The sequence below is a fragment of the Chanos chanos genome, chromosome 8, assembly GCF_902362185.1.
Source record: "Chanos chanos chromosome 8, fChaCha1.1, whole genome shotgun sequence".
Classification (NCBI taxonomy): Eukaryota; Metazoa; Chordata; class Actinopteri; order Gonorynchiformes; family Chanidae; genus Chanos; species Chanos chanos.
Genome location: NC_044502.1, coordinates 48,242,573 through 48,253,754, shown reverse-complemented (window position 1 = coordinate 48,253,754; position 11,182 = coordinate 48,242,573). Strand labels below are relative to the sequence as shown.

Here is an 11,182-nt window from a genome sequence, read left to right as displayed (position 1 = left end):
ACACAGGACAAACTTAGGTCCTCAGATTTCTCCAACTACAGGAAGTGACAGAACACTGATCTTTACCAACTTTTTTATCGGCACAAACATAGAAAAGATTCCAAAGTGTATTGAAGAAGGGATGGTGGTGGGGTGTGTGTGTGTGTGTGTGTGTGTGTGTGTGTAGGTGTGAGAGTGTAAGGGTTAGGGTTAGCTAATGGGATGAAGCATTTGTGTGAGAGAACAGTTTACATTGACATTTGTTCATGTTTCATTCAAAGTGACTTACAAGTCAAGCAGATCATAGTCCAAGCATGCAGACAAGTCAAGCAGTAGACTGTACATTCCATTCCATGGCTCAGTTCAGTGGTTGACCTGACACAAGTGAAAGGATGGATGAAGTACAAATCCAGGTAGACAGCGCTAACGAACAGGGGGCTACAGAGGTGCTGAGCGTGGGGGATGAAGCAGTACTAGTAGTTGGGATGTGAACGATAATCAACAAAACAGTCGTACTACTACACTTAACAACAACAACAACAACTCAACAACAATTACAAAATGGATCTGCTACACCATAATCTACAGCTAATGACACGCCATCAGTGACACGCCATCTGATTTCTCTAAAGTAAATGTTGAGCAGTACCTGGCATAGAGGAGATCTATATTATAATAGTGAATGTTCTCAGGACAGCGTAAGCATCACCTGAGAGTATTCACAAGGGAGTGCTAAGTAATGTCCATCACAGTAATCCAGTGGGACAAAGGTCATTTGAGGGATGGGTCAGTGGGTAGGGGGCGAGTGTGAGGGAGGGGGTTAGTTCACAGACGCGGTGGGAAGAGATGAGTCTTCAGGAGATTCTTCAGGATTGTGAGGGAACCTGCAGGTCGGACGGACTCGGGCAGTGCATTCCACCATCGAGGAACCAGGCATGAGAAGAGACCAGTTCGTGACTTTCTGCTGGACGGTGGTAGAACCACCAAAGGCTTTCAGGGCAGTGTGTGGGACTGAGCAGAAGTCCTAATGAGCTCTACTGAATGCCCTAAATGTCAGCCTCGGGGACACGACCTGGGCAGATACAGTGAGCAGGGGGAGGGTGGGACGTGTGCTTGTTTCGGTTGATTGAAGACCAGACACGCTGCAGCATTTTGGATCATCTGCAGTGGACTGGTCAAACACGCTGGTAGACCAGCCAGAGGAGAGCTGCAGTATTCCAGTCTTTCCAGATTTTACAAGTGCCTGGACAAAGAGCTCGGCTGTGTACTCTTAGAGTTTGGGTGGAGTGATGTACTGTGTGAGGGAGAGTCGATTGGAGGGAGTGATGGGGTGTGTGAGTGTGGGTGTGTGTGTGTGTGAGAGAGAGAGAGAGAGAGAGAAAGAGAAAGTCGTTTAGAGGGAGAGATGTGGTCATTTGCTCTGGGCACAGTAGAGATGTGATCTTTGGTGCTTTAAGGTGGTCCCTGTCATTGTGGGTTTTTTGGCAGGGTGTGACTTTCCGTGTGGAGGGTGGAGACCTCGTCATTGCACGTATTCTGCACGGCAGTATGATTGACAGGCAGGGAATGCTCCACACTGGTGATGTCATTAAGGAGGTGAATGGGCGGCCGGTGGGCAGCGACCCCACAGCCCTGCAGCACGTCCTCCGAGACTGTAGGGGCAGCATTACACTGAAGATCCTTCCCAGCTACAGAGACACACCTCCACCTGCACAGGTACAGAAATGGCCAAAACACACCGCTCTCTCTCCTCTTCACCCCTCAGCCTTCTCTCCCTGCCTCTCCTGGGAGCCTCTGGAAGTGGTGGTGTTGGCAGGAGAGGGCAGACGTACAGGATCAGTCTCTTTACTGAGATTTTGTCTTTATCAGAATATACACTGTAGTGAGTTTAGAGAATTAGAATCTCTATCACACATACTAAAACACAGTCACATTTCCTACGGCAGCATTGAGAAAGAGCTGAGGGCATTTGTCTTGTAGTTGCATGGAGTCTTTAAGGTTGAGCTGCACTGTTTAGTGTATACCTGCTCTGTGTGTGTGCGTGCCTGTGTATGTATGTGCGTATGTGTGTGTGCGCGCCTGTGTGTGCGTGTGTGTACAGTAAGCTTCAGCGATTGGGATAAAGATTCAGTTTAATGAAAAAGTTCACCTCCTCAAACATGGGATGGTTTTCACCACCTTTTGTCCCTCTCTCCTCCTCTCCTCTCCTCTCCTCTCTCCTCCTCTCCTTTCCTCTGGTCTCCTCCCCATGTTTACTGTTTCCTGTCATTCACGGTGATTGTAATGAGTGATTTGGCTGGAGCTTCTCTGACTGTCAGGATGTATGTCAGCTCTGTCAGTGCTCTGTCTCCTCAGGTCTTTTTGAAACCACATTTCAACTACAGTCCTGACACAGACAGTTTGATCCCCTGTAAGGAGGCAGGCTTGGCTTTCTCTCGGGGGGACATCCTGCATGTGGTGAACCGTGATGACCCTAACTGGTGGCAGGTGGGTGAGACAAGAACACTGATATTAGAATTTGAACACAAAACATGTTTAATGATGGATGTAATGGTTAGGAAACCAAACACCGCAGTTCTGTGGTCGTCCTTTCGGCTCACGGGATGTATGCGGTGAACTGTGGATGTTTTTCCACCTCAGATCATGTAAGAGAAGTTTGTTTGTTTTTCTGAGCTTGATGACGACTCACAGGGAATACATACTGGAAGTATAGAACATTCCGCTTTGTGCCTTTGCTCATGAATAACGATGTTACACCTTTTCTCTTTCTTTTCACTGCATACTGTGAGAAAATATACACACTATGCCCAGCATGTGGAACGTGTGGTTTTACTCAGCAGACGATTATTTTGGCCTTAATGGCAGTGCAGACGATTATTTCGCCTTTAACGGCCGTGCAGACGGTTATTTCGCCTTTAATGACCGTGCAGACGATTATTTCGCCTTTAACGGCCGTGCAGACGGTTATTTCGCCTTTAACGGCCGTGCAGACGATTATTTCGCCTTTAACGGCCGTGCAGACGATTATTTCGCCTTTAATGACTGTGCAGACGATTATTACGGCTGTAATGACACATGGTGTCATTACTCAGACTATAAATAATAAAAGATATATTAAAATACATGAATCCACATTAACAAATAAAACAGATGTAATCTTTGTGCTTCCCTGAGTGCAAACTTGTTTTTCTTATACTGAAGCAGCTGCACGTTGATCTGGAAAAGAGCAGGGAGTCAGCATTTTGAGGTCATTATGTGTTTATCTTTCAGTTGAAATGTCTCAACATTGATGGTCCTTCAGCCTCATTCAAATTGCTGGTCTGGCAGCACTTTGGTTTTACTGTCGTGTATTATAGCGGAAATAGTGTTGTTGACAAAACTACAACTATCTGCAGACAGTGTAATTTGAAGATTTTTTCATTTCTTCCTCTAGTCGCCTTAAAATAACTGTAGCTCAAGTTTGGTTTTCTAACACTAATTTTCTAAAAGAAGAACCTTAGAATATAAGGTACTGAAGATTGATTTTCTTTGGTTCTTGATTTCTGAAGAGGTTTGTTACTGTTTGTACTAAATTTGTTCATTTGCGGTAAGTTTGTCACTGTTTAAATTAAGAAGAAAGAAACCTCTTGCTTTTCGTAGTTGGTTCAGTTTTTTTTTAAGCCGTACTGTGAAACTGAACTGTGGCCCAAAAATCAAAGTGCAAACTGAACCATGAATAGAGTGAACTGTTGCCCCTCTAGTTAATGAATGACCGCACTGCACAGTTAATGAACATGTAACCATGCTGCACAGTTAATAAATGTTTGAAAACACTGCACAGTTAATGAACGTGCGACCGCACTGCACAGTTAATGAACGTGCGACCGCGCTGCACAGTTAATGAACGTGCGACCGCGCTGCACAGTTAATGAACGTGCGACCGCGCTGCACAGTTAATGAACGTGCGACCGCGCTGCACAGTTAATGAATGTTTGAACACACAGGTAACTAATGCAGCGATGACTTTATTATGTCGGAGACACGGGGCTGCTAACAAGTGTTTTCATCATCAGTGCTTCCCATAAATTTCTTTCAGTGACATTTACTCATTTTGTTTATCAGAGTAAGAGTGAAATGTCGATGTGGGAGTGAATGAGATGCAGATGTGGGCGGGAGTGAGTGAGATGCAGATGTGGGAGGGAGTGAGTGAGATGCAGATGTGGGAGAGAGTGAGTGAGATGCAGATGTGGGCGGAAGTGAGTGAGATGCAGATGTGGGCGAGAGTGAGTGAGTGAGATGCAGATGTGGGCGAGAGTGAGTGAGTGAGATGCAGATGTGGGCGAGAGTGAGATGTAAATATGAGAGTGTGAGTGAGATGCAGATGTGGGCGAGAGTGTGAGTGAGATGCAGATGTGGGCGAGAGTGAGTGAGTGAGATGCAGATGTGGGCGAGAGTGAGTGAGTGAGTGAGATGCAGATGTGGGCGAGAGTGAGTGAGTGAGTGAGATGCAGATGTGGGCGAGAGTGAGTGAGTGAGTGAGATGCAGATGTGGGCGAGAGTGAGAGAGTGAGATGCAGATGTGGGCGAGAGTGAGATGTAAATATATGAGAGTGTGAGTGAGATGCAGATATGGCTCAGGTTCCTTAATGTAGCCTTTATTCTTTCCACCTTTTTTCAGGCCTGTAACGTAACAGGCGGGAAAACAGGACTTATTCCCAGCCAGTTCCTTGAGGAAAAGCGGAAAGCATTTGTGAGGAAGGATTTGGATGATGCTGGTATGTTTTGGGTTGAAAACTTGCTTCAAATTAGCCTGAAGATGAATCTCTTAATATCCTGTGGTATTTGAGTGGCTATAGGTAAACAGAAGCTAGTTGATTTATAATGTAATACAATGAATATATAGTGCATAAACAGAAGCTACATTAGATATGTAATGGATAAAATAGATTAAAAAGAACCTAAATTAGGTATGTAATGTAATATAATGGATATAACGGGTATCTAATAGATAAACAGAACCTACGTTATATATATATGATGTAGAGCTTTTTGCGTATGCAGGCCACTGGGGCTTTGGGTTTGGGTGAAATTTGGGTGAAATTGGAGCTCTCCGTGGTGGTTCACAGGGATATTCTGTGGAACGCTGAGTGGGAGGAGGAAAAAGAAGAAAATGATGTACCTCACGGCAAAAAACGCTGGTAAGAAGTGACCTTTGACCTGTCATGCCCTAAACATACTTCAGTTGTAAGATTGTATGGGTTTCCTTACTGCATGTGTGATTGTATGGGTTTCCTTACTGCATGTGTGATTGTATGGGTTTCCTTACTGCATGTGTGATTGTATGGCTTTCCTTACTGCATGTGTGATTGTATGGCTTTCCTTACTGCATGTGTGATTGTATGGCTTTCCTTACTGCATGTGTTCTCTCTCTGTCAGAGTTCGATCGGTATGAGCTGCAGGTGTACGAGGAGGTGGCGCGGATGCCACCGTTCCAGAGGAAAACCCTGGTTCTGATTGGTGCTCAGGGAGTCGGCCGCCGAAGCTTAAAGAATCGTCTGATCGTTTTGAACCCACTGCGGTTTGGCACCACTGTTCCCTGTGAGTGTGTTTCTGTGTGTGTGAGTGAGTGGGTGAGTAAGTGTGTGTGTGTTTGCGTGCGTGTGCGTGCCCGTGTGTGTATATGAATCAGTTAATGGGTCTATTTCTGTCTGACGGTAAAACAAGGCCAGTGGTTGTGTGTGTGTGTGTGTGTGTGTGTGTGTGTGTGTGTGTGTGTGTGTGTACGAATAAGATTATATATATGTACATGCCCCTCATAATTATTGGTACCCTTATTTAATATGTCTGAAAAAAGGCTGATGAAAATTCCCCTCAATGTTTATCAAATGTTGTTGTTACTCAACAAATAAAGAAAATGCAGATGCTCCTTGACTTATGATGGGGTCACATCCCCATAAACTCATCGTAAGTTGAAAATATCGTAAGATGAAAATGCATTTAATAAAGTGTTGAATATCTCGTAATGTACTGAAGACTGAAGCAAGGCTGCATATCAGTACAGATATAGATATACTGTACATTCAGGTTTCTGGGGTAAGAGCTGTAGGTATAGCAGGGTACTCATCATCACCATGAGGGCTCAAATCAAACAGGTTTACTCTCAAAGTTCACCAACGGAGACCATCTTTTCCAAAATTTAGCAGGTTTCTGATGGATATCATATGTCAGCCTTTGAAGGGGAAGAAATTCCATAATTTGGTCAACCCACATGTTGAAAGAGTGGATGGAGTTACTATTCCAAGGGAGAAGAATGCATTTCTTGGCCAGATAACACTTAATTATGAATAAACATTATTTGTCAGGGTCAAAAACAAAACCATCCTGTGCAGAAAGATACAGACATAAGGATTTAGATCAAACTGCTTTTTTTGCATTTTTATATCGTGGAGGTGATCAGAGTAGACTAGAATGTGAACAGTAAATCCAGTTTTCTTGGAAAGGCATTCTAAATGGCGTCCAGTGGACTTCATATATCTGAGTTCTGGGGTTGATCAGGAAGTGCTGATGGAGAAGGAAACAGTTTGTTTTTTACGGAGGTGAGAGAGTTTAGGGGTTAGGAGAGGGAGTTGTTGTAGTGGGACACCACCTCAGTTATGGAGGAGACGTGGTAGGGTGTGGGACAGACATTTTTCTTACATCAGTGAAGATATCAGATGCTTTTGTTGTGTTTGGGAAAGCTGATGTGTTGTGTAGCTTCTCATGTTTGGAGGAGAGAAAGAAACAGAGATGCCAAAGAGCAGGTTTTTGAGTCAACATGGATGTTGAGGTCACCACATATGTCGAGGTTTTTGGATGACTAGTATACAGATGTAAGGTGGGAGGAGATGGCAGAGAGAAATGGTTTTCATCGTGGATAAACTATGTCCAGTATGCATGGGGTTTCAGAGTGGGGTGGCAGCGTTGAGTTAGTGTTAATCAGTGCGGGTTAGGGTTAAGGTTGAAAATCCTGGTGGAGGGTGATGGTAACCAGGGAAGCCGGTCACCAGTTATGTGATTGATTGTTTTTAGATCTGGTATTGTGCAACATAAATTTCAAGGGTCTCAATTTTTGAGCAGTGGCCCTTAGAGAGAGTACAGGGCATAAGAGCGTGAGATTTCATGCATTTCTACTGTAGTTCTAGTCTTAATTACACACCACAGACAATGGGATATTTGTTATTTGCACCATCAAGAAAAGCAGAAAATATTTTTAGGCTCATGATGGCCTGTGCTGTCTCTCGTCTGAATAAATATACTTTTTGTAATTTGGGAACTATACCTCAAGTGTGAATACTGTGTCGATAATTAAGGCACTATATGTAACGCAAGTTCTCTATCAATAATGTGGATATCATAGTTGTACTATTAGTGTGTAGAGAGTTTAAAGAACACTGTATGTGTAATTTAAGTTCTCTATCAGTAATGTGGGTACCATTAGTGTGGTATCAATAGGGAGAACACTATGTGTAATTTGAGGACTGAGAGTATAATGTGGAGGCTATAACTATAATGTTGCTACTGTGTCTGTAACGTGAATTCTACAACTTGAATCCTAGTGTCATCATTTGACTGATTTAGAGAGGTGAATTTGTGGCATTGCTTCCTCACTGAGCCGTTTGCTTCGACCTACAGTCACATCGCGGAGCCCACGGGAAGATGAAAGAGACGGCCAGTCCTACTGCTTCGTCTCCAGAGCTGAGATGGAAATGGACATCAAATCGGGTCGTTATCTAGAACATGGTGAATATGACGGAAATCTTTATGGAACCAAGATCGATTCCATCCACGACGTAGTGCGTACAGGACGCACATGTATCCTCGATGTAAACCCACAGGTCAGAGACATTTAGAGTCATTCTCACAGGGTTTGAGTCATATCAATGTCGTTATTCTCGCAGGGTTTGAATCATTAATGTCATCATTCACATGGTAGAGTCATTCTCACAGGGTTTGAGTCATATCAGTGTCGTCATTCTCACAGGGTTTGAGTCATATCAATGTCGTTATTCTCACAGGGTTTGAGTCATTAATGTCATCGTTCACATGGGAGAGTTATTCTCACAGGGTTTGAGTCATATCAATGTCGTCATTCTCACAGGGTTTGAGTCATATCAATGTCGTCATTCTCACAGGGTTTGAGTCATATCAATGTCGTCATTCTCACAGGGTTTGAGTCATATCAGTGTCGTCATTCTCACAGGGTTTGAGTTGTCTGTGTGAATATGGGAGAGAAAAGTGTGCATTCTTATTGGAGATAAATGGAACTCATTTCTGATTGATTTTTTTTTTTCTTGCTCATGTGTAACCCAGATCAGTTCTCTGATGTGTGAGCAGTGAGAACCAGCCTGAGTTCTCACCACTGATTTGATTCACATGTGAATGTAGCACAGAGTCTGAGCCCCATGACGTGTGTTCTGTCTCTGTGAGAATAATCCAAACTCTTAAACGTGGCCCAGGATAGGTATAGCTTTTTACATTTTCCATGCAACAGGTTAATGTTGTTATTACTGCATTGTTTGGACTGTGTAAAATACAATAAGAGCTAAGTCCAGTGGAAGATCATAGATTTACAGAGCAATTGGTTTGAGTATTTACCCAATTATGAGGACACACATAGCTGATCTATAATTGAAGAGATGGAAATGGCTAAATCTGGCTGTAGTACCAGAGAAGAGAGTTTAAAAGCCAGATTCAAATTAGCATAAAAACTTCCCTGGCAGTCCCAGTGCCGATCCCGGTGCAGTTAACACAGCCGATCCCGGTGCAGTTAACACAGCCGATCCTGGCACAGACATATGTTCTGTCCTTAATTAGTTAAGACATGTAACCCATTGAGGTCAGAGGTCACACTCAGATCTGACATACAGACAGAATAACATAGTGTGAACAATGCCTCTGTGTGTGTGTTGTGATGGTGTCTGTGTTGTATAGGGTTGGAGGGTGTGTGTCTGATGATTGTTGTGTTTTTTATAGGCTCTAACAGAGTGTGTTGTTGTTTTTGTAGGCTCTGAACATGTTTGAGTGTGTGTGTGTTGCAGGCTCTGAAGGTGCTGAAGACGGCCGAGTTCATGCCCTTTGTGGTTTTTATCGCTGCTCCTGAACTTGATGTGTTAAGAACAATGCACAAAGCTGTGGTTGACGCTGGCATCACCACCAAGCTACTGACGGTGAGCTAACTCTCCCAGTTAAACCAGTCAGTTATACATCCAGTCTCTCAGCTGATCAATGATTCAGTCCATTCCCAGTTAAACCAGTAATGCTGTCAGTTTCACCTGGTCTTCTAGATCCACTTGTTGTTAGAGGTCATTGAGGATAGACCATAATGGAGCGACTGTTCCACTGGGCAGTGAGCAGAGGGTTATTTTAGAATCACATTACCCAGTCCCTATGCACACTGCATGACCCACATAACCAATCAGACGCTCTTACTGCTGATTGGACCACATGGTGAGTTTGAGCGGTGCCCGCCCCTGTCTCTCTCTCACTCTGTCTTTTTTCTCTCTCTCTCTCAGGAGTCAGATCTTAAGAAGACTGTGGATGAAAGTGCTAGAATAAGGAGAGCATATAGTCACTACTTTGACTTGACCATAGTCAATGACAATTTGGACAAAGCATTTGAGGAGCTGCAGGCTGCAGTGGAGCAGCTGTGTCTGGAGCCACAGTGGGTCCCTGTCAGCTGGGTTTACTAACTTCACAACACACTGGCCGCACCGGGCTTCAGATTCATCATCATCATCATCATCATCATCAGTACCTCCTCCTGTGACTGGGCCCCACATCTCATGCACACGCGCACACACACACACACACACACACACACACAAGCACAAGGGTGACAAAGGCAGTGAGTGGATGCACACACACACCCACACACAAACACAAGGGTGACAAAGGCAGTGAGTGGATACACACACACACACACACACAAAGTCTTCAGACTCAGATTCTCACTATTACAGGAAGACCTGTACACCCTTTTCTCACACACACACATCCATCTCTGACATATAAACCCACACACACCCTCACCCATGTTATTGCCTATGTGTACCCTTGTGCTGTCTCAGGGGCGCCCCCTGCCTGTTTCACTATGCAATGTAAAGCAGGAGAACTGAGGGGCTGTGTTCTTATTTATTGTCTTTTTTACCTGTAACTTTATAGAGAAACTCACTGACACTGAACATTTCTTATAAAAATGAATGTCGCTGTCCCAGTAAAGGAAGGGATGTCTCCTCTCCAACGTTTCACCATACACTCACTCTTTAAATGGGGCTATGGTCAATTCACCACGTTAATGTCAGCATCGTGCGGTATTTTACCGGTGATGGGCCGAGCCCTGTGTCTGAGCTCTCTAAGGGTTTGGATGTTTTATGTAAAACATGGAAGTGTGTGTTTGTGGGTTGCACAGTATTAGAATGTTTAATCGTACAGTCTGTCATTAAACACAATACCATCCTCATGTATTGAAACAGAATTAGTCTGAACAGTCATATTCTTATTCAGTGTAGGTAATGGTACAGATGACTGGAACTGCTTAGACCCTGACCCTGACCAGAACTGCACAGTCACGCTTTATCAGGGACATTTCAGTCACATTGGGAATCAAAGTTCATCTCAGAGGTGCAGCTGGACCAGGGGAAGCTTTCTGTGTGTTCATGTGATGTTTGGAATGTAGTTGAAAGATGAAATGTACACAGCCAGACAACTACACCATGAATTCAACTCTGTGGGGTTTTTGTTTTCCAACCCCACAAATTCAGCCCTGCTCCAGTCACTGTGCAAACCCTCAGCCTCTCATTATATTGTCTGTTTTTGTTTCCTGTCAGAACAGAGGACGAGAGCTCTGTTTGTCCCATGATTTACATAACAGTATTTATTTAAGACCAGTCCAAACAAGGGCTAAGTGAACCAGCTTTTAGCTGAGCATTGATGTTGATTAGCTGACTGACTTACAGTGGTCAGATCTGCAGTAGTGAACAGTGCTGACTGAGCTATCGCTGCCACCTGTTGGTCATGTAATGTATTCTTCTTTTTTTTCTTTTTTTTTTATCTGAAATTCATATCCAGTAAGTATAAAAATATATATTTACATGCAGAGACTTGTATTTTCAGACACATTTAGAATTAGTAAATTTACTTCTGATTTCTGCTTAGAATGGCTCTTTTTTTTTTTTTTAGGTGGTTT

At 43.7% G+C, this 11,182-nt stretch overlaps 1 protein-coding gene across 1 annotated transcript in view; it reads left to right on the top strand.

The window, feature by feature from the left end:
* The window catches only part of pals2a (protein associated with LIN7 2, MAGUK p55 family member a), a 17,373-nt gene extending 7,514 nt beyond the window's left edge, over positions 1-9,859 (top strand). The window contains exons 6-13 of the mRNA XM_030783288.1: positions 1,468-1,695; positions 2,335-2,466; positions 4,637-4,733; positions 5,085-5,156; positions 5,395-5,556; positions 7,630-7,832; positions 9,036-9,164; positions 9,510-9,859. Coding sequence (XP_030639148.1) covers positions 1,468-1,695; positions 2,335-2,466; positions 4,637-4,733; positions 5,085-5,156; positions 5,395-5,556; positions 7,630-7,832; positions 9,036-9,164; positions 9,510-9,686 — 1,200 coding nt within the window. The 3' untranslated portion in view covers positions 9,687-9,859. The remainder of the gene's footprint in view (positions 1-1,467; positions 1,696-2,334; positions 2,467-4,636; positions 4,734-5,084; positions 5,157-5,394; positions 5,557-7,629; positions 7,833-9,035; positions 9,165-9,509) is intronic.
* The last annotated feature ends 1,323 nt before the right edge of the window (positions 9,860-11,182 follow it).